This window comes from Sciurus carolinensis, chromosome 2 (assembly GCF_902686445.1).
Source record: "Sciurus carolinensis chromosome 2, mSciCar1.2, whole genome shotgun sequence".
Classification (NCBI taxonomy): Eukaryota; Metazoa; Chordata; class Mammalia; order Rodentia; family Sciuridae; genus Sciurus; species Sciurus carolinensis.
Genome location: NC_062214.1, coordinates 16,001,092 through 16,024,785, shown reverse-complemented (window position 1 = coordinate 16,024,785; position 23,694 = coordinate 16,001,092). Strand labels below are relative to the sequence as shown.

The following is a 23,694-nucleotide window of genomic DNA, read 5'->3' as shown; positions in this document are numbered from 1 at the left end:
TAGGGGCATGTGGTAGAGGATGGGAGCTAACAGACAGGGAGGAGCCAGACCAGCACTGTCCAAAAGAAACACCATGGAAGCCATGTCTGCCATTTTTAATTTTCTACCAGCTATACTAAAAAGGTAAAAAGAAACAGGTGAGATAAATTCTGGGGTATTTTCCTCAATCCAAGACAGTCATCCCTTGGTCTCCAGCTGCCCCTGCAGATACCAACATCCTCAGGTGCTCACGTGCCTTAGGTAAATGGTGGAGCATTTGCATACAATGTGGACACCTTCCCATAGACTTCAGAGCCTCTCTAGATTATAATACCTAATAAAAGGCACACAGTTATCATGTTGCATTATTCGGGAGATAAGGACAAGGGAAAAAACAGAACACCTGTTCAGTACAGATGCAGTTTCTCTCCTGTTTTCATCCATGATGGATTGAATTCAGAACCCACAGATATAGAGGGCTGACTGTCTGAAGTATTATCTTTTTTATCACTTAAGCAATATAAAAATTAATAAGGTATTTTGCTCTTCGCTCGCTCCCTCCCTCCCTGCCCCACCCCTCCACTAATACTTAGAGATCTGGCATGTGCCTACACTTCACACACATCTGGGCTGGCCACGTTGCTAGTGCCCAGGAGCTGCATGTGGCTGGCGGCCACTGCACTGAAGCACAAGGCCAGAGACCAGGCAATGGTATCAGGCCTGGGTAACAAGGCCTCCCGAGGCCAGGAGGAGGAGGACATGTGAGCTGCACCTCTCCTGCTCCTAGATCGTGGCTGACATACAGTTGGTGCTCACAAGTGCCTGCACACAGAATGACAGAACGATAGAAGAGAAGCCAGGGACCACCAAGATCCCGTGGTTACCTGCCGTAGGAAGCTGGGTCTCTTCAGGGTCCTCAGCCAGGAGAGGAAGTTGGGGTCTACTTGCTAAGTCTCCTCCCCTGGGCCGCCTCTCCCAGGGCTGGGCCCTGGCACAGCTGCTCCCTTAATTCAGAAAGATCACGTCGCACCATGTGCCAGAGCATGGGAGGGAGGGAGCCCATTAGCATTCATTGTGCGCAGCCTTTCATTTGGAAAAGCACCTCAAATGTGCAGATCCACATTGCTTTGCTTCATTTTTCAACATTCATGAGTGTAATTGCATTTATTTTTCTCGTCAAGACTGCAAAACAAGTGATAATTTAGTATATTACAGCCCATATCGGCTGGGTTTGCAGCCACAACAGTTCTAATCTGCCCTCCTGGGGGCTGGATGGGTAAGCAGGGGCTGGTCCTTTTAGCTGAGAGTACTACATTTCTTTGACTCCGAAAGTTTGGGTCTAGTGACTCTTCAAGGTCACAATCACAGTGGCAACAACAAAACCCTGAGTTCTCAAAATGTGTTCATCTCTACTATCTTTGATTGCTTCTGACAGAAGTGGGGTGAATCAGACAGGTATTACCATCATTCTCATTTTAGAGAAGAGACTGAGGTTCAGAGAGGTCCACAATCGTGCCTGGGGACAGGATGGTGAACATCAGAGTGGGGACTCAAACGGGAACGCATGTGATGGGAAAACCTGTGCTCTGCCTGGTGTCCAGTGACAGTACTGAGTTCTGAGAAAGCTCGAGGTCTTGCAGTTATGTTGGTGGGAAGTAGGCATGATCGTCCAACCTGATAAACCCAGAGTGCCCACAGCAGCTGGGACCTTTGAGGAGAGACCTACTTCCTGCAGTCTACATGGTAGAATGATGACTCTGAGGAGAGATCAGGCACAGCGCTGTCTGTGACGGGGGAAGCATGGCCCAGCCTCGTGCTTGAAGATCATCCTCTTCAGATGCTTTCGTCCTCTGGAAAACAGAGGCCAAGGCCACAGTGCTGGCCAGCCCTGAGATCACCAGAGCTCATGATGCATGAGTAGTCCGTAACAGATCAGCAGGTCCCAGCCCTAAAAGCTCATAGACTTCTTCAACTCATTTCCTAAGTAAGATTAACATGATAGGCATGTGGGTGATAGTGAGGCCCTCACCTGGTCTTCCAGGGTTTTAAGAAGGAAGCTCCGCCCCTAGCCCTACCCACTTCCCTTAATTAGAATACACAGGTCTTGGGAACAGAAATATGGAGAGCTGGCCTGGCCCTAATGGACTTGAGTGGACCCAAGATCATGTAAAACCTCAGATCACAGACACCTTACAGTGTGCAGCACATCTGGACGAGACCTGAGGTCCGCCACACCGCCTCAGCTCTCTGCAGTGGCCAGGGCCACTAGGAGTCTACGTGGTCCCACACGCCTACCATTCGGTTCTCCTTCCCCTCGTTACTCCACTTAACCCTGTGGGTTCCAGTTGAACTGCCTGGGAGTGTAGGTTAGGGAAAACTCCCAGCCAGAGAAACTCAACAGTTCTGCTCCACGGAATCCCTCTGGCCACAGTGTCCTTGAACTTCTTATGCACGTCCACTTCTGGGATCCTTCTGGAGAGACACCCATGCAGAGAATCAAGGACAAAGGTTGCTGAGGTTTCATTTTAAAAGCAGGAAAGCAGACTTTTCATGCCAAAAAATAATCTTTCCGCTATTAAATTCCATATTGTAAAGTCCACAAACTTTGACTTCCTAATCATACTAAGTGAAATAAGGCAAACCCGAAAAACCAAAGGCCAAAGGTTTTCTCTGATATGCGGATGCTAATTCACAATAAGGGTGGGGAGGGAAGAATAGAGTTACTTTAGATTAGGTAGAGGGGAGTCGGGAGGGGAAGGGGCGTAGGGGAAGGAATGATAGCGTGAAGCAGACATTATTACCTCATGTGCATGTGTGACTGCATGACCAGTGTGATCCTGCAATATGTATAATCAGAAAAATGGGAGATTACACTCTATTTATGTATAAATGCATTCTATTGTCATGTACAACTAATTAGAACAACAACAAAAAATGTCCAAAAACTTGGTGTAGAGTCTCAAAGTCAGGCTTGTAAGCTGACGTTTGTTTGAGAAATGGCCAAAGTCTGACTGCTGTTTCACTCCGCACTGGCGTTTAGTACGGTCTTTCCTCTGGTTCTTGCTGCCACCCAGAAAAGAACAATGAGGTTTATTTTCCAGAGGCTGGAACTACCCTGGGGGTGGCTCTCTGGCCTGTCGACCCCACCTGCTCAGGGCTGTCCATGCCCATATGCACCCCAGACTCTTGTTCCTCTATCCTGAAGACACCACGGGGTCCCTGGCTGCAGACATGAACAAATCAGTCTTCAGCAGAACAACATGAGGGATCCTGGGAGGTACCAACGAGAGGAAACCGCCAGTACTGCCTGATTACGGACCTGCACTGTGTGGCTGCGGCCCCTGGGCCCCAGAGAGACGCCAGGCCACGCAGCAGGTCAGCATCCAGGACCCAGGCCCCCTGAGACCCGCTGGGCACCATGATCTGGATTGCAAGTGCGCATTTCAGCCACGTCAGATTTTCTGTTTTCTTGAAACCTGTTTCCAAGGAGTTTAACATTTCAATCTTTCCCTCCCTCAATATTAATTGAGGGCGCGCTGGATGCCAGAGGCAGTTCCAGAAGGTGAGGGTGTGTAGTGGAGCAGCGAAGCTGATTCCTGCTCCAGGGGAGCTCGCGCTGAGCGGGGAGAGGGGCCTTAGACACAAGCCTGCAGGAGCTCCGCCTCCTGAGCTGTCCAGCTGCCTGAGCTGGGCAGGGGAGGACACAAGAGAACCCTGAGAATCCATGTTTCCCGAGGCAAAAGCAAAGTGAGCTGGGAGCAGGCAGCCAGAGGGTGCGTAAACAGCCACGGCTCGGGCTCCAGGGGCGCGGTTCCTGTGGGCCCAGGCTTGCTCCTGCTCCCGTCTGCAGGGCTCTGAACCGTTCCTCACGCTCCACAGCTCCGTGTGGGAACCTCAGAGTTCTGCTCTTGGCCTCTGCTTTTCCCACTGTCCTGGGGAATCCTGCCCCCTCCTTCACCCCCGTCCCAGATCTCCAAGTGGTTCTCAAATCCAGTTGTTCTCAAGTCTGAATGTCACCAAAATTGCCTGCTGTTTCCTGGCACCGTGTGTGGGGTGGGGAGAGGAATCTGCTTCTGTAACACATGAGTCCGGCCACCACGCTCAGCAAGTCTCTCGAGGCAGGTGAATCACACACAGATGAGGAAATGGAACTCGGGCAACCTGTCCAGGAGTCTGACTCCCAACCAGACCCCTTGGCTCTGTTCATCTCCTGCAGGTCCTGCTGAGCTCATCCACGTCTTCCCTCTCCTTCACCTCACAGCCGACCAGGGCAGCCTCCTGCCCCACAGTAACAGCCTGCCTCCCCTCTCCAGGCTCCCTCTCAAGCTGCCTGGCACCCTGTCCGTCTTCAAAGGCTCTGCTCTGACCTGAACATTCCCTGGCCCAATCTCTGATGGCTCTCCACTCTTACAGTCCAGCGCCTGGAACACAAAATCCTTCAAGTTGTGGCCCCAACATCCCTTTTCATCCACATCTGACACTGCCATGACCAAGGCACCCTACAGTCCTAATGTGGCCCAGTATTTGCTCCTGCCATTTGCTGTGTGATCAGGGATAAGTTATTCAACCTCTCTGAGCCTCCTTTTCCTCATGAGAAAATGGACTAATAATAGTAAACTGCTTCAAAAGACTGCTATGGGGATTTTCTAATAAAAGGACAATGACACGTGTAAAGTGCTTAGCACAGTCCCATGCAAACAATAGGTGCTCCATTAATGCTACTGTCATCACTGTCGTCCTACCATGTAGGGCTGCTTGTCATTCTTTGAACAAACCACCTACTCAGCAGCATCTGACTGAACGCAGGCTCCTCTAGCTGCTAGAAACGCCCCGTTGCAATTCTCAAGTAATAAGGTACCTACTGTTGTGCAGAAAACTTTGCATGTGTAATATTAATTCTCCCTGTGACAGCTTCATGAGACCCTTGTGCTGTTGTCCTCCTTTTACAGGTGAGGAACTCGAGGCGCCGGTCCCAGAGCAGATCAGGAGTCACTGATGGAAGTGACATTCCAACTTGCATCAGCTGGACTTCAAAGTTCACCCTTCAGTTTCTTCTACGAAAAACGAGCTTCAAGTCCTTCATGCACATAGGGCATGCTGCCGTGGAACGTGTACCATCCCCAGCCCTATAACCTCCTTGCTTGTCACCTGGGCTGGAAGCCTAGAAACTACATCTTTCTTTCCAGTCCAAAAGACCTGGATGATGAAGAAAATCAGAGGTCACTATGCACACAATGGTCAGTGCAGGTGGACTCATGGCGTTCAAAAGATGTCAGCCATGAGCCTTGGTCGGCAGCTGCTCAGGATCCTGGAATCCCCCATTTCTGGGCTGCAGTAGCTCAGATCCATGTGGAAATTCCCTGACACTTGGGCACATTCTAGTTCTCTGGACATCAGTGACGATTTCCCTGACCTCAGCTTCCTTGGCAAAGTTGGTTTGATTGATTGATTTAGGAGTTTGTTTCTTCTTTTTCTAAACTAGACCATGCTATTCCTTCAGCTTTCTCACCTAAAATTCATAGAGTGTGCTGTTGTTTTACCTTCAGAATTATCCATTAAGAGTGGTAAAAAAGACAAATAATATAAAATTATCTTCTTAACCATTTTTTTCAGTATACAGTTGTGGAGAGCTAACTGTATGTCAATTGTTGCACGACAAATCCACAGAACTCTTTCTTCTTGCAAATTCGAGACTCTATACACAGTTTTGATGGCCTGAATGATTTTATTCCTCAAAATTTATATGATGGAACTTAAACTCTGATGTGATCGCATTTAGATATGTGGCCTGTAAGAGGAAATTTAGTCATGAGGGCAGAGTCCTCATGATGGGTCTCAACCTTAGGAAAGAGTTGGCGAGAACTCAGCAGGCGCCATCTTGGAAGCAGACACCTAGACTTCGCCAGACACCCAGCCCGCCAGAAACTTGATCTTGGACTTCCCAGACTTCAGAACTGTGAGAAATAAACCATTGTTTATAAATTGCCCATCTTGTTATAGCAGCATGAATAAACTAAGACACCACTGAATAGGAACTTCCTACTTCCCCTTCCCCCAGTCCCTGACAACCACCAATCTACTTTCTATTTCCATGAGTTCTGTTGCTCTATGCATATAAGTGAAATTATACAGTGTATGACTTTTTATGACTGGTTGATTTTATTTAGCATAAACTCTTCAAGGTCCATCCATGTAGTAGCAGGTGTCAGAATCTCCTTCCATTTTAAGGGAAATTTCCACATTGTATGGAAATACCATATTTACTTCATCCATTGATCCACTGATGGATGTCTGGGTTGCTTCCAGTCTTGGCTATTGTGAACATGGCTGCAATGAACCTGGGTGTATAACTATCTCTTCAAAATTCTGCCTTTAACTTTTTTTGGCTATATACCCAGAATTGAGATTGTTGGTTCACATGACAGTTCTGTTGTTAATTGCTTTGAAGCATTACCATACTGTTTTCCATAGGGTTATACCATTTTAAATTCCTACCTGCAGTGCACAATTTCTCCAGATTTTTGCTTGTTAATAATTATTATATTCTGTTGTTTTGCTTGTACATTTGTTCTTTTATAAAAGCCAACTGAACAGATGTAAGATAATATCTCATCGTTGTTTGAATTTGCATTTCTCTAATGATTAGTGATGCTGCAAATCTTCCCATTCACTTGTTGCCCTTTGTAGATCTTTAAAAGATGTAGACTCAAGTCCTTTGCCCAAAAACAAAAATCAGAGTTTTTATTTATTTTGTTTTGCTTTTGTTGAATAGTGAACAGTTCTCTAGATGTTCCAGATATTAACCTTATCAGACATGATTTTCAAATATTTTTGCCCATGCCATAGGCTGCCTTTTCACTTTGTCATTTCTTGAACACACACTAGTTTTTAGGTTTGATGTAGTCCTACGTGTCTATGTTGGTTCTCATTGCCTGTACTTTGGGTGTCAAATTCAAACTTTACCCCTGTGTCTTCTTCTAGAATTCTTGTAATTTTAAGTCTTATGTTTAGGTCTTTAATCCATTTCGAGTTAAGTCTCTGTGTATGGTGTAAGGGTCTAATTTCATTCTTCTTCCATTTTACCCAATATCATTTGTTGAAGAACCTGTCCTTTCCCCACTGTGTAGCCTTGACTCTCTTATCTAGGATCATTTAACCATATGTGTGAGGGCTTCAAAGGTTTTATAAACCTCCAATACCCTCTATTAAACCCCTTCCTGATTGAAATACCTATGGCAGCTTATGTTTTTTACCAGAATCCCATCTGCTGAACCCAATGTGATTATGTTTTAGCAGCTGTGGCTTTAGCAGGCTCTTGGAAGCTAGAAGTCTTATTTTAACCTTAGAAACTCTCAGGATCTGTACAGGACATGGAATATTCCTGCTTGTCCAGAGCTTTTATAGTTGCTTTACTGACAAGAAAGAATGCTTTAAATCCTGAGAAAAGGCAACTTGGGTTTCTTAATGAGAAACAGAATGCTTAGGAAGGGAAGAAATCTTAAAAGATATTGGCAGATTCAAGGGAAGTTTAAAAAGCAGTTGCTTTCCAAACATGAAGTGTGACGATTGTGCTAGCGCAGAGCACAGTGCCAATACAGGGAGAGACGGGGGTGGGGGAAATAGGAGGTCTTTTTAGAAAACAGGGTAATTCTATCAATGAAATGAAACACATCACTGATGAGTAGTAGGAAAATAAATCCTAAAGATGCAACCCTCCGCCTTCCTGAGCATGAGGCGGAGCTCTGCAGCTCTATGGATTGCCTGAGAACAAAGCAAGGGCCCTAAGCTTGACTAGGACACTTCCTTTCCCGCTCAACTCTCAAGGACAAACTCTCCCCAGGGACTGCTGCTGCTTTGGCATTTGCAGGGTACCAAGATTTTATATCTTGAGTGTCGACTCTCAGCTCGGTGAGGTTGTGGTTAGGATGGGTGAGTGTCCACACACTCATGAAGACAGAGTCCCCTTTTGAGGAGTCAGAATCAGCCCCCATGACTGACAGACAGAGGCTAGCCGGGCGAGGGTCACAGGACTTTCACTAATGCCTGATCTTACGTATGTAGCACTCAATTCTTCACATTTTAAAAGCTTCCTTATCTCCTTGACTCACAAATCACAAAGCAAAGAATGCTAGAGTCAGAAGCGACCCCAATAAGGCCCAGAGAAGGTCAGTGTAGGACCCAAGGTTAGAGAGCAGGTCAGTGGCAGATCTAGAATGGGGTCGGGATTCCTTAGTTTTAGAGTCATTTCATAGAAGCTGGTGCAGGAAGCACAGAGAAAAGCAGCTTGGTGTCTCAACTGAGTGGCAGAGAGGAACAGGACATCCTCCCCTGACAACAGAGGGCCCGGGCTAGCCAAGAGGCCTGGTGGGGAGACAGGGTGAACCCCAGCCCCAGCACATGGAACCACGGAAACAACAAGCAAAACACAGGAAAAGCAGAGCTAAGAGGATGTGAGAGACAGAGCAGCTCATTGCTCACTAGGGAAACAGGTCCACAGGGTTGCATGCAGTCAGCACAGAAAGGCAGGGACAAAAACCCTATGTCCACGAGCAAAAAAAAAAAAAAAGGAAGCCTAGAAGCCGTCAGTGAGAGCCACTGAGCCAGGCTGCTTTCAAATCCCGTCTGCTTCTTGCTCCCTCCATGACTAGGAGCAAGTTGCTGATGTCTTTATGCCCTGATTTTCTCATCTGTAAAATGAAGTTCAAAGAGTAATTGTGCCACACAGGGTTGCTGTGAACCACAGAGAAGACGACATTTAGAGAACTTGGCACATAGTAAGTGTTCAATAAATGTTAGCTGGCACTATTATCAAAGAGAGACATCCCTGTGGATGGGAGGCTATTGACACAGTGAAAACCTGATCATGCACTGGCCAACAGATAGACTGGGAGCCACTTATGTAATCTGAAATTTTCTAATAGCCACATTTTAAACAGGTAAACAGAAATGAGAAATTAATTTTAAGAATTTATCTAACCCTGTATACCTAAGACATAATCATGTTAACACAGAGTCAACACAAAAACAGTCCAGCTGTTTTGCGTTCTCTTTTTCACACTAAGTTTCTGAATCAGGTATGGGACTATCCATGTGCCACGTGCTCAGTAGCCCCGTGTGGCTGTGCCACCAGATCCCAGCCTGCAGGTCGAGGCCGACCCCTGATGAGACCGCAATGCATACTGGGTTTTCCAGATCGCTGGACTCTTACGGAGACGCATAAGCCACCTTATTTTCACTAAATTAAAAAAAAAAAAAAAACTCTATTTGTTCTAAACAATTTTCTTTCCAAATCTCTCAAAAGGTATAATTATAATTCAAATTACCACAGAATTCAAGGCATATGAAAACCTGTCTCCTCATTTAAAAAGACAATACACACATGTAAAAAGAGAGCGTTCAGGTGGAGGAGCCCTGGTCTCTGGGAGCAGCAGCGCATCGACCAACAGTCCAGGAGAATGTCACCGGGCACGGGACTGGCATCGCCCAGACTCTGAGGACGCTCCCCAGTGACTTCCTCCGGGTTGCCCTGGGCTGCCTAGAGTCTAAGCACCAGGGATCTGAGGAATCAGGAGGGAAGCTGACTTTACTGTCCTTGTGACCCTGGTGGGTGGCGGCCGCCATGACACCCCTGTTCAGCAGAGTTCTCTGAACCACAGGCAGGCTCACCAGGTCGGGCTTCAGGTAGACCCTGCTGCCCTGAGTCCATCCCACAAACTGATAGGACCAGCCCTCGTGGTTGAAGTAGAACATCCTTCCATTTTCCCAGTGAGGAAAACCCACACACAGGATTTGGGACAACTTTAATACGTAACATTTTAGGTGTGTAGATAAATGAATCAGTCAAATGTCTACTTCTGGTATCTAATATTAATTACATACATGCATTTAAAATCACCTTTCATAAAACGAAATATTCATTAAAAAGTAGATGATGCTCCGGGACCCCTGCAGCCAGACTACCGGCATTCAAATCTCAGCTCATGAGCACGTTACTTAACATTCTGGGACTCAGTTTTTCCTCCTCTGTAAAGTAGGGGTAACAACATATCCAGCTCCTAGTGTTGTGGTGATATTAACTGAGTTAAAAGTATGTAAAGCCCTGAGAATACTGTCCAGTAAGTGAAGTCCCTGTGTTAGGGTAAAAGAAAAAAAGGTGTTTATTGTCCATCTCCATATATCATAGATCCCTTTATTCATAGGCACCATCAGCATCAGTGACTGCCGTCAGAAGGTTGAAAGACACCAGTCTTCATCACCTTTGCTTCCAATTATACAGCGTTCATCACACTGTCGCGCTATCAAATACCTGCGATAATCAGTTTCTGAAGGGAAAAGGTCTATCTTGGCTCGTCTCAGAGGTTTCTGTCCATAGTGAACTGGTCCCACTGTTTTGGGACTTGGCAGCACACCATGGAAAAACCACTCACCTCATGGCCTCAGAAAAGGAAGGGACTGGGGATCCCACCACCCCCATCAATGGCACACCCCCAATGACCCGAGGACCTCTCATAGGTAACCCGCCACCTCTCAACAGAGCCACGCAGGTGGCCAAGACTTTAACTCACGGTCCTTTGGGGAATGCTTAGGATCCACACTATAAGATACCACTTTGAATGCAGTATGATACCCATGTGTGTACAAGAATAGATAGTTTTTCCCATTTACTTAGCAGACATACATTCTTATCTCTGCAAGATTCTATTTTGCTGGTCAACGCCATCTTTAGGACATTCGTTTCTAACCACCACCAGCCCTCATCTTTATTTGGTCATATCCTCTGGAATAATTACTAAGCCCACATTCAATTTCCTGACCTTTTTTTCTTACCAATTCTGTGATCCACGTAAACATCCCAAACAAGCATTGATTGGGGTCATTGCAGGCTAATGCAGTTTTCCCAATTAATTTTGTAATTCTGAATACATGAGCGACCAACCCATAATATGAGCTGCTTTGTAAGTACTTTTCTAGGAGCCGTTTGTAGACAGAGATCTTCCCTTTTATTTGAGGGTGTGGGAACATTTTGACTTTTTTTCTTCTCCCACGGCTACTTCTTGGTGTTGGTTGAATAAAACATGGTGCATCACTAGGTGGAGAACCAGGCAGCCTCAGAAGGTGGAGACTAGATTTCAACCCGGTGGTAGGAAAAGAGATCGACGGCAGAACTGCTGGGAAGCTCTGAGCCTCCTCATGGTCTGCATTCCTTAGGAAGTTCAGGCTGGACCTGGACTTCTCGAGTCAAATCTGTCTCCACCAAGTGCTAACCAGGATTTTGGGCAAGTCATTCAAACTGTCTGTGACTCAGTTTCCACATCTGTAAAACGCAGGTAATGATGCCTACATCTGTGGACCAGTGCAAGGATTTAAATACATGTTGCTGTATTTAAAGTGCTTAGGATAGTACCTCCCACAAGAGAAGCATATTAAAAAAATCACCTATTACTATTACTATCCACAAACATATTCTCCCCTCTTCTTCCCTTTCTTTCCCTTCCTCTTCCTTCTTCTCCCTCTTTCAATACAGGCCAATCTGACAGTAGAGATATTTGGATGAGCTGAGATGGGGAGGAGAGAGTTAACATATATGTACCAACTTCCCATTTTTAAAGAAGACGCAATGTTTTATCATTAAACAGGGAATACAAAAGTGTAACTAGCTAAATGGAAGCATAAGAACTTATAGCTTTAAACCAATCAATAGTAATATCAGGAGCAATCGAGGACACTTGAAGCCCTGCACATCCAGGTCATTTCAACATAAGTGCTACATTAAAGGAACAGTGGGTCTGTTTGGGATGTATCATGTTTTAGCAAGAGGAGCCTCTTGCATGTCCCTCTGTGTGGTTGTGACTACAGGTCAGGCCCCAGCATGAAGCGAGGGATAGTCCCCAGAGTCCCTGTATTTGCCCCAAGGATCCTGGAATCAACTCCAGAGAAGAAGAGCCCAAACCAACAGGGCTCTTGTACCATGTGGTCCATCCTAGCCCCGACCTCGTTACGCTGAGAGCAGGTGCTCAGATCATAAAAGCTGTAAGTGCCCTGCAAATGCCCACGCAGCAGCAGCCTCCCAAGGTGCCCTGAAATCACTTCTCCCTGACTCCCTAACACCAATTACCCATCGACAAGAGAGCCCCATATGGACCACCCTCCTGTTCCAGGCCCCACGCAGGGTATAAGGAATTCAGCCCTTGCCCAAGAGCACACGGGCCTGGTGGGGGCTCAGAGACGACACTGCTGATGAAACTCCGCAAGAGCAGCACAGAGGAGAGGCGCGTGCCCTCCCGGAGGAGGTGGCCTCTATGCAGGCCTCTGATGGAGGAGGAAGCGGGAGAGGAGGCCTGCTCCAGCCCAAGGTTCGGCAAGTACAAGAAAAGCATGGGTGTGACCTGCGGGGTTTGTGGTTGCAACAAGAAAAATCAACTATCTTTCTCAAACTAGGAATGTTCTGGAAGAATACTGGAAAACTTATCATGAAGGGGAAGCTTTAGGATCAGGCTTGATAAACAAGCAGAAGTAAAGCAGCTCTGGGTGACCCACAAGCAGGACGTCCCACAATGTCTTTTGGTACAATCGCCATGGTTGGACACCACCACTGGACACACCAATCACCAGCCTCTGGCTGCTGGCCCATCCTTCCTAGATGGAAAGTCCCGGGCAGGAGGTCCCACGAGCTGCATCCAGGTGCAACCTGGTCAACCGCACCCAGATTGCCTGGCAGTGTCCAGGACCTTTGCCTTCTAGGCACCACCAAGACACATCTCAATGGGCGATTCCCAAAAATCCACAGCAGGACTGAACACAGAACAACACAGAGAGGAAAGGACAGAAGAGGAGGCTGAGGCTGGAGCCACATGCTGGGACGTATCATGGGAAAGTTCAACTGTTAACAGCAATTCAGGCTGGGCACAGTGCTGCACGCCGATAATCCCTGTGACTTGGAGGCTGAGGCAGGAGGATCGTGAGTTCAAAGCCAGCCTCACCAATCTCAAAAAACCAAAGGACGAATGATCTCGCTCATAAGTGAATGATGACACATAATGGGGGGTGGGAGGGGTTAGTGTTAGGGTTAGAGTTAGGGTTAGGGAGGGGGGCAAGAATGGAGGAAGGAAGGACTGTATAGAGGGAAAAGAGGGTGGGAGGGGTGGGGGGAAGGGAAAAAATAACAGAATGAATCGAACATCATTACCCTATGTAAATTTATGATTACACAAATGGTATGCCTTTACGCCACGTACAGAGAAACAACATGTATCCCATTTGTTTACAATAAAAAAAAAAAGCCAGCCTCAGCAAAAGCAAGGCACTAAGCAACTCAGTGAGACCCTGTCTCTAAATAAAAGGCAAAATAGGGCTGGGGATGTGGCTCAGTGGCCGAGTGCCCCTGAGTTCAATCCCCATACTGAACAGCAATTCATTTAACAAACATTTAATGAAAAGTTGCCCTTCCTCAGGGGGAGAGAAGCTCTCTTGGTATGGAGACCATGAACAGACCTGCTTCATCCGATCCCACTAGAGAGCCCATCCTACGCCTGAGGGCTGACATCCACCCTGGTCAGCCTTTGGATCTGGTTGAAACTAGTTCAAACACAATTCCTGCTAAGCCCAGAAGGTCTCCATCCAGTACCTAAGCCAAGAGGTACATGTGGGGGACCACTACCCTTCTGTTTTATGTTTTGTCCTCCAGAATTCCTTCCCCACCATTAACTCATGGGCAAATTTCTAGGATTACATGCTTGACATGTGGATGATATTCTTCCTCCAGATATCAAAAATAATACACAAGCTTTCTGGGTTCTTGGTGCATAAGAGAAAACGGAAACACGTACAAAGAAACACAAATTTGATGATTCCTACTGGAGCAGACTGCAGAGGTGTAGGTAGACACTCCGTGCCAGGAGAGTTAGGAGGCACTACAAGGAACTTAAGTATGCAACAGCACAGAGTAGTTAAATAAATTGTGGAACAGCCATTGGAATGGAAAGCCCTGCAGCTTTTAGAAAGCATGCTTTTGAGGAATATTTAAGGACATGGGGAAAATGCTAAAAACCAGCATAAAATAGAAAAATAGATATTTATGTGAGTTTGTATGCACAGATGACTTTCATTTCATTCGTGGTAGCTATCTCTATTGTGCATTTCCTCTTCAATGAATATGCATTATTTTTTTTGCCATCATAAATCACAACTGCAAATAGGAATCATTTATAAGATACTTAATTGATGACAGCATCCTGCATGCAGTTTATCTCTCGCCACTGGGGGTTCGAGATGCCTCTCCCCAACCCGACGCCAAGCTCACATAACCTTGGACCAGCCCCTTCTTTCTCTGGGACTCAGGTTTCTTGAAAATAAAGAGGTGACAATACCTCTGAACTCATGGGATGGTGGCACATTAGATTAAGAGTTGCGAGGGAAGATGCCTAATCCAGTCCTTGGTTGGAGAGGACAGGTAGCAAAGGCCAGCTTCCTTAGAAGAAAACTAAGTGTCCAGTATTTCCAGAGCCCTGTGTGAGGCACCCTGGCGGGTGGGAGGGGCAGGTGGCCGGGATGGTCCAGGTTTTAGTTTCCTAGAGCTGCTGTTACAAAGACCACAAACTGGGGGGCTTCGGGCAACAGAAAGCTGCCCTCCCCCAGTTGTGGAGGACAGAAGCCTCAAAACACAGTGTTGGCAGGGCTACGTCCCCTCCAAGGCTCAGGGAAGAGCCCTTCCTTCCTTCCTGGTCTAGTCCCGGGGTCTGAGGGCAATCCTTGGCACTTCGTGCCTGGTACAGGCATCAGTACCACCTCCCCCTCCAACTTCCCCGCACACTGGACTAGGGCCCAGTGGGACTCCTCAGAACTCAGTTATGCCAGAAGAACCCCATTTCCAAGGAAGGTCACATCCACAGGGCCAGGAGTGAGGACTTCAGCTTGTCTTGTGAGGGGACAGTTCCATCCATAACTGTCACCAGTCCTCTCCCTGTGACCCGAGCACCTAGAGCAAAGCAGGAACATGCAGCCAAGGCCCAGGGGCATGAAGGGAATCCCAGATTGCCTTGGGACCCACTCCTGCCCCCATGGTAGGTGGACAGGTTGCCATACTCCCCATGGGTGTGCGCCTGTGTTCTCCCAGAGGACACCCGGTCCCTGGCCCTTCCTTCCCTCCCCTCGGGCAACTATACAATCCCCTGCATTTCTCTGCTCTAAGGTGACCTGGGAAGAAGCCCCACTGGGGAGGACACAGGAGAGGGTCTGCTGATCCTGCCCAGCTCAGTGGCAGACCCTGGGGAGGGGCAGGTCTCAGAAGGGATGCTGGGCGGGGCAGCTGGGCTGGACCCAGACAATGGCTCCCAGCCCTGGAAAGAAGCAGCCGATTCACAAGGAGACCACAGGGATCACAGTAGCTGGTTCCTTGGAGGAAATCACAGGGCTGGATTAAGCCTCCAGCACAGTCATAGCGCCCTGGGGAATGTGGGGCCCCCATGGTGTTCAAAATTTAAACATCCCACCTCCCTAGGGCTCAGGGTCAGAGCAAAGTTGGTGTCAATAAGAGACGGAGATGCACGTTTTTGTGCACTCAGGGCAGCCTGAGCTTCATCCCTCCTGCATTCCCGATACTTAAGTTAGTGTCCTGCAGGCATTTGAGGGAAACTCCTAAGCCCGGTTGCCTCTGGGCTTACTGTGGCTCTGACATTTCTGCAGACCCCAAGAGGCCCTCCAGCTTGGCGCTGGGCTGTTCCTCAGGGCCACACCAAGGGTGGGGAAGGCTGGAGGAGATGCTGTCAGCTCCATGGACAGGAGAGAGCTCCAGAGAGAGGGTTTATGGGCACAGCGACCCCCATTCCTCTGTGACAGCCCAGTCAGTGTGGACCAGAGGGGAAAGCAGGTCTGGACCTGGTCTGCCAGCCCGAGGGCTGTGCCCAGGAGCAGGATGAGGAAGAGCAAGACCGTGGCATGTGTGTAGACTGACCCAGGGAGGAGGCCATGCAGGCTGGGAGGGAAAGGCTGCTCTGGCCAACACCAATGACTGGATGAAAAGCAGCACCCCGTACCTGAGCCTGAGGAGGGGCCACGTCCTAGGCTGGGCCGACTCTTTCAGCCCCAGAGACTGTAGGAACCAGAAAAGAATCTAAAGAAACTGACATGGGCTGAGCCTTGCCCTGTGTAGACTGTCCACCCTCACACAGGACCCTCCACTGAACTGTCACACTGGTCCCCAAGTTGAAGATGTGGAAATTGAGGCAAAGGAATGGAAGCCCCAGGCCACTCAGCTGAGGCATAAGATTCAAATAAGCTGACCTGTGAGTATGTCTATGATAAGGGCTTCCAAAAGCAGAACCATAAGAGAAACCTGCTATAGATCAACAGATGAGGAAAGAGCTCTGTGCGAAGCTGTGTGAGATGAGACCTGAAGAAACTGGCCAAGAGGAGAGTGGAGAGAATCATTCCTGTGAGAGGGAACAGCACGTGCAAAGGTCCCGTGCCAGGAAAGAATGTGTCTGACAAATGGCAAACAGCCAGTGTGCCTGGAGCATTTCGAGAGAGAAGAAAAGAGACTTGCAGATGACACTGGATCATGGGGAAGCTTACTGGCCATGGTGAGAAGTACAGATTCCATCCTACGTGCCAGGCCACTGAAGGGATTAAGTGATAAAATAACGTGTTCTGATTTACCCTGACCAAGAAGAGCACGGAGCTTGTCACACACAGAGGTTTGATAAAAGGCTGTGGAACATCTGAATAAATAGACTCAAACTAGATTTCAGGCAAGATGGAAATTGCTGGATTTAAGAAAGGGAGAGGCAGATTTCAGCCTTTGCCCACCAGAAGAACAAACAGTTTCGCCTAATCCAGATTCGCTTCCATGCCTCTCCGCCTGAGCTGCACGCGCGGCCCCCGAAATCCACAGGCACATCATGACAGAATAATTTCAGTGATCATTATCAAATGCCTCTATTTAGAACAGCTCAGAAGATGGTATTAGCACAATCCAATATTTATGAAATGACGCTCTGCCGTAATGAGGGACTGAGAAAATTAAGATCAGAAGTGAGTGTCGCATCTCTAGGGAGAAACAGTGGCAGCAGCGAAAAGCAGCCATCTCACCTGGGGACACCCAACGATCCTCTGCATTAGACACTGAAGACACGGCTGTGAGCCAGACCACCACCATCTCCAGTCACACGGAGCTTCTCATCTGGGAGCAAAGCACACGCTGAGCAAATGGCACCAGCTATCACTCGTGTCCTGAGGAAAGTGCCGTGTGCTGGGCGGCTCATTACGGTGGGAGATGGCCCAGCCTGAGACAGGAAGAGGAGCAGGAGGGCAGGGCGGAGGGAAGCTGCCGTGGAGAGGACCCGCCCTGTGTGAATTCCTGAGGCAGCCGAGCTGGAACATTCTGGAAACTGACAGAAACTGGTGTGAAGCAAGCCCGGGAGGAAGAGGAACTGGATGAGGGTGGGCCAGAAGGATCAGTCGTCAACAAGGCCTCAAGGCTGCCGTGCAAAGCCACAGAAGGACTCGAAGCAGAAACCAGATAGAGACCAGGTAGGGAAGAGGTAACTGCCCAGGCCAGAGTCCAGAATCATCTCTTTGGCTTCTGGGTAGAGAAGGGATTAAAGTCAAAAGGGCAAGTCAAGGAGCCTGTCAAAGTTTCCCAGCTACCCAGAAAAGAGCCAGGGGAACTCTCTACCAGCACAGAGGAGGTAGAGATGAAGAGACTCGGAAACACCCAAGATGTACTCAAGGGGGAAGGCAGCGGAGTGATTTGAAAAGGGAGGAGGAGAGGAGAGAGAGACTAGGGCTTCTGGTTTCTGAATCAGCAGCTGAGTGGGTGAAGCAGGTTTTCCCAAGACAAGGAACACTGGGGGCTGAGTCGAGAGGGAAACGGGAAGGGTGGATCAAGAGCCAGGTTTGGAGATGTTGAGCTGGGGAGCCTACAAGACCCTGCAGGGCTTCGCGTGGGCTCAAGTTGAGCAGAAAAGAGCACGTGTGTGTGCATGCACACACACACACACATCCCACACACACACGCACATGCATGGTGGTTCAGTCGACTTCTTCCCTGCTGTGACTAAAAGACCCAACCAGCACAATTGTAAAGGAGGAGGAGTTTATTTGAGGGCTCACAGTTTCAGAGGTATGAGTCCACAGAAGGCCGGCTCCATTCCTTAGGGCTCGAGTGCAGGCAGAACACCATGGTGGAAGACGTTGGCAGAGGGAGCAGCTTGCATGATGATCAGGAAGCAGAGGGAGAGAAGTCTCCACTCTTACCCAAAGTCACACCCCCAATGCCCACTTCCTCCAGCCACACCACTTCAGATACCACTCAGTTAATCCCTATCAGGGAATTAATCACTGACTGGGTTAAAACTCTCACAACCAATCATTCCTCCTCTGAAACTTCTTGCATTGTTTCACACGTGAGTTTTTGGGGGGACACCTCACATCTAAAACATAACATATACACACGTCGTGCACACGCATCAACACACATGCACACACACATATACACACACACTGTAGGATCCAGATTTATTCAGCCAATATCAAAGATGGCCAGCAGAGCAAAGAACAGGTAATGTGTTCAAAGCACAGGTGTTTGGGGCTCTTGGTGTCCCCAACAGGAGGAATAAGTCTATCATCTAAACCAAGGCACTTTTGAGATTAAAGTCAACCTGGTTAAAATAATGGCTGCACCAATTTGCAACTCCACCAGCAATGTAAAAGTGTGCCTTTTTCCCCACATCCAGGCCAACATCTATTATTGTTTGTGTTCTTGATAACAGTCATTCTAATTGGAATAAGATGAAATCTTAAGAGTTGTTTTACTTTGCATTTCTCTAATTACTAGAGATGTTGAACACTTTTTCATATATTTATTAATTGCCTGTATATCTTCTTCTGTAAGTGTCTAGTTCCTTGCCCATTTATTGATTGGGTTCTTTGTATTTTTGGTCTAAAGTTTTGTAAGTTCTTTATAGGGGGATGAGAAAAGAATGGAGGAACTTTAGATTACGAGAGGGAGGGGGTATGAAAAATTGTGGAATGGGACAGACATCATTACCCTATGTACATGTATGATTACACAAATGGTGTGAATCTACATCGTGTAAACCACAGAAATGAAATGACGTACTCCATTTCTGTACAATGAATCAAAATGCAGTCTGTAAAAAAAATAAACAAATTTTAAAAAATCATAATGGGACAACAGGTGCAGAGGTTGCTCCACTTCACCTTACTGTTGACGCCTCTGCTACCCAAAACAAGAAGCCACCAGATCTGAAACGCTCCACTTTGTACTACAGCACACTTTCACCCTACCTAAGGCTGACACTAACACTCAAGAGAAGCCTACACAATACATGCCTTAATAGCAACTATATAGAGCCATCCAGTGGCCTTCTGCTTTGGAGCCAAAGTCCATGAGGCCCACCTGCACCTGAACATTTCCAAGCATCTTCTCTGCCTCCAGCTTAGTGGCATCCTGGAAAACCCCCTTTACCAGAGGTGGCTGAGAAGACCCAGCAGCAGAGTGTACTGTGCAGTCTACAGCCCATCAGAGAGGTCTGGGCTGGAGGCATGAATGCTGGAGAGTCAGCAGTGGACAGATGGAATCAGAAGCTATGGAGTAGCGAGGCCCTCAGTGGAAAGAGTACAGAGCTGCCCAAAGAACACAGATGCTTAAAGGTCAGAGTAAGCCAAGGAGACAAAGGAAAGCAAGGGAGAGCCTCAGGAGGGGCTGCTGAAGACCAGGACCTGTGGGCTGCTGGGAGCCCTCAGCCCAGAGGACCCACAGAGAAAGGCAGCTCTTCTCCACCCACCAACCCAACCGGGCCGGAGGGCACTCTGAACTTTCCCAGAGCTGCAATTCTTGATACCTCGTCTCACCAGGTAAACCTCATCAGGATGCACCTCTCTCCAGGTGTTCCCCCTGAGTATGAGTACGTGTCCTCTGGGTATTCCCCCTAAGCGTATCAGTTGTCCCTCTCCTGCAGATATCCATCAGGAGTCTACTGGACTTTGGTTCCATTGGCTGAGGACAAGCTTGGTATTCAGGAGGTCAGGACACTGACTTTATGAGTAATACTCTGGAATTTTCCCTATGTACATGCAACCTGTGTCTATGCAGCCTAGAAGAAAAGGAGTGACTTCAAATCCTCCCCCAGATCTTTCTTCCCCCCAAATCCCAACACCATCAGACTCCCATGCAAAACCCAGTGATACCCTAGGAATACCTAGAGCTTAGAATCTCAAAGGTAAAAGAAATTCTAAATATCCCTGAATCCCGGAGATAAGTGACTCTCGCTACATCCTGAAGAATTCACTCAGTCTTGGTTTGAACTTCTCGGAGGATGGGAAACTCACTACCTAAGAGTTATCTGTTGCCCTCTCAGACAGTTCAATCCATAAGAAATTTTTCCCCCATCACAGCCCCCCAAAAGATGAATCACATACCTGTAGGCACTGCTGGGTCCAGCATTGGTTTTTCCCACGTGTTAATCTGCTCCCATGTGAACCCATTGGTCCCTAGGGCCACACTATATCCACAGTTGCTGTAGTGCTCATCAAAGGAACAGCCACCTGCAGACAAAAAAAAAAAAAAAAAAAAAAAAAAACATGGTAAATACATCCCTGTGTCTGAGGCTTGGCTCGTTCCCCTTTTCTCATTGGTTCTTCATTTACAGTTTTGCATTTTAAACTCTGGAGAAGACTTCTTTACAAAAAGGCAAGCAAATTGGATTTTTATATGTGCTTTGGTGCTCATAGGAAAGACGCTGGCACCAGCAGGCCCCCCTGTTTTAAAAAGTTAACAAGGGTAGTTACATTGATTTCAATCTTCCTTCCTGAGAAAGTAAACAGCAACGTCTCCTTCTAAAGTAGGAAAACTGAATGCCAGGACACGCCTCTGTAATTGCTGCTCACAACATGGAGAAATGCGACAGGCAGCAGGAAGAGAACTAGCTTCAGAGTCCAGCAAAACTGGACCCGCAGTTTGGTTTTGCAAAGCTGCACATGCTTGGGCCACATGCTTAAAACCCGAGTCTCGGTTCCCCCACCTGTAACATGGAAGGAAATAGCCATCATACGGAAATGCCATTGAGTGGATTAACATATAAAGAGTGGCACAGAACACAGTCTTGATGCCCACCTCCTTCTCTGTGAACTCAGTCTGAAAACCCATTTTTCATGGAGTAGCAAGCAAATTTGTGAGAAATCAGATGATCATATACCAGGAAGACAGTAAAGTTGATGCAGATAACATGCAGAGTTTCTCCTTTTAACTAAGTTCCAACTATCCACCATTTGACAATAAGTGGTTCATTCACTCTGACAAAGATTCACTAAGCATAGGTTTTGTGTCAAAAGTCCCCTGGAGGTAACAATGATAGATGTGGAAGCTCCAGCGAGGTGATGCTGGTGTGCCCAGAGAAATAGGAGCCCACCACATCCTGGAGGGGGACGGAGAAGAAGAGGAGGAGAACTAACAGGACTCTAACAGGCGGGAACATCTCCATGGGCAGCGAGTGGGGGGAAGGGCATCCTGGGGGCGCCCACAGGGTATATGAAGGCAGGAGGCCCCAGTGGGACTGATTCCCCACAGCAGCCTGCAGGCTGGTCTCCCAGACGCGTTTCACACTGTCCCTTTGATGTCTGTCTCCTTGATGATCAGAGACATCATCACATCACCTTCCCCCTCCTTTAAACACCCATTCGTTCCCTGCCATACATAGAACAACATCTTCAATAAACCGGACATCTACATGTCCCCCACCTAAGTCTCATATGCTGAAACCTAACCCCACGTGCCACGGTGTGAAGAGATGGGACTTTTGGTGGATGACTAGTAGAGCTCTTGCAAATGGGATCCCTGCCTTATAAAGAGGCCTAGGGAACCTGTTTGCCCTCTGCCACTTGAGGACACATAGATAGCACCATCTATGAAAAACAGATCCTCACTAGACACTGAATCTGTTGGCAACTTGATTTTGGACTTCCCAGCCTCTGCACCATGAGCAATACATTTCTATTTGTATAAATTTCCCAGTTTAAGGTATTTTGTTATAGCAGTGCAAATGGACCAAGATAGCAACCCGAGAATCTTGGACTAGGCAATGGAGGGCTGGACCTATTTTGGTGGTGCAGAAGTTGGAGAATTGAGTTCTGATAATTAAATCGATTTGCAGTAAAAACCAGGAATTGGTGGTGGTACAAGGGGTGTTATACGGACAACTAGAGAGGAAAGGAAAGGAAAAGGAGAGAGAAGTCCAAGAAGCAAAATGAAAAATTTAGAAGGTGATGGCTGCTGTGGTTTGGAAATGAGGTGTCCCCTAAAAGCTCTGTGTTGATGCAGGAATATTTGGAGGTAAAGTGAATAGACCGTGAGAGCTGTAGCCTAATGGGTCCATCTGAATTTGAATGAACTAACTGGGTGTCAACTGTAGGTGTGGCCAGAGAAGATGGGTCACTGGGGACACCCTCTGGAAGGGTGTATGTTCCCTATGCACCACCCCACTCCCCGTATTTCCCAATCACCAAAAGCTGATTAGCTTTCCTCCTCTGTATTCTTCAACCACAGGGCTCCGCTCACCTCCAGCCCAGAGCAATGGAAACTGCCAACCATGGACCAAATCTCTGAAACCATGAACCAAAATAAACTTTTCCTCCACTAAGTTGTCCTTGTTAGATATTTTGGTCACGATAATGAAAATCTGACTAACACAATGACCAATGAAAAATTTTCACTGGGAAATAGAGGATAAGAACTGATTAATGCACTGATAAGGACCAAAATGACTGTTCATCCACTCATCCACTCATGCAACAGCGATTTAACTGAAGACTTCCTGAAGAAGAGATGTAATACTAGCCACCGGCTATACAGTGGTTTACAGAAAAGGTATGCAATTGTGATAGATGAGACAGATAGAGAGGAAACGAGTGAGCTCATGGACAATTGCACGTTGGTGGACGTGCTACGAAGACCGCATCTGGGAGTGGCTGACAGGATCGCTAAGCTGAAGTGGTCTGAGAAACTTTCTAACCATGAATTGGAAATGGCCTTCTGTCCTGCTTCACCGTGGTCCTTCACTACACCCAACCTCTCAGGGAAGTTGGCGGCATACAACAGCCATGTGTCACTGGTGCCATGGGGAACTGAGGGAAGAAAGGCAGCACCCAGTGTGAACCGAAAAGTATCAGCATAAAAAGAGTTAATCATAGAGACAAGAGGGCAAGAGGGGTAGCCATGATGGGAAGTTCCATCCCAGATGGAATGGAGAAGGGTGGTCTCAAAGGGCAACGAGGGAGACAGCTGATCCACCAGCTTCCACTAGAAAGTCACCTTCAGAGTGGGAATAATTCTAGCATACAGGAGTTTAAAAGTATTTGTTGAATGAATGAACCAATAAATGCTAAAGGCACAGTCACCTGCTCTTCCAAGTCCTGAGCTTCACCTACCTACTCCTGCACAATCATAGGTAGGCAGTTACACCTGAGCTGACTGCTAAGGTCCAGGGCACATCTCTGCTTCAAAGATATTTCCTAGACTACCTTGCTGCCCCTGTTGCTGAAGTGATGGTCACTTCAATCTGCAGCAAATGAACAAATGCTTTCCCCTTATAATAGTCTGACCTTTGACACTGGGGTTCTAGGCCTCCTGGGATAAGGACCTCCAAAGGTATGGAAGAACTCAATTAGAGTGGAGTGGAAAGCTGCCTTTCACTCTGTCTT

At 47.5% G+C, this 23,694-nt stretch overlaps 1 protein-coding gene across 8 annotated transcripts in view; it reads right to left on the bottom strand.

Moving 5' to 3' along the window:
• The window catches only part of Ptprt (protein tyrosine phosphatase receptor type T), a 1,023,334-nt gene that overhangs the window by 726,121 nt on the left and 273,519 nt on the right, over nucleotides 1-23,694 (bottom strand). For all 8 annotated transcript variants that reach the window (XM_047539644.1, XM_047539637.1, XM_047539640.1 and 5 more), the window contains exon 2: nucleotides 20,419-20,544. In XM_047539644.1, the coding sequence (XP_047395600.1) occupies nucleotides 20,419-20,544 (126 nt within the window). The remainder of the gene's footprint in view (nucleotides 1-20,418; nucleotides 20,545-23,694) is intronic.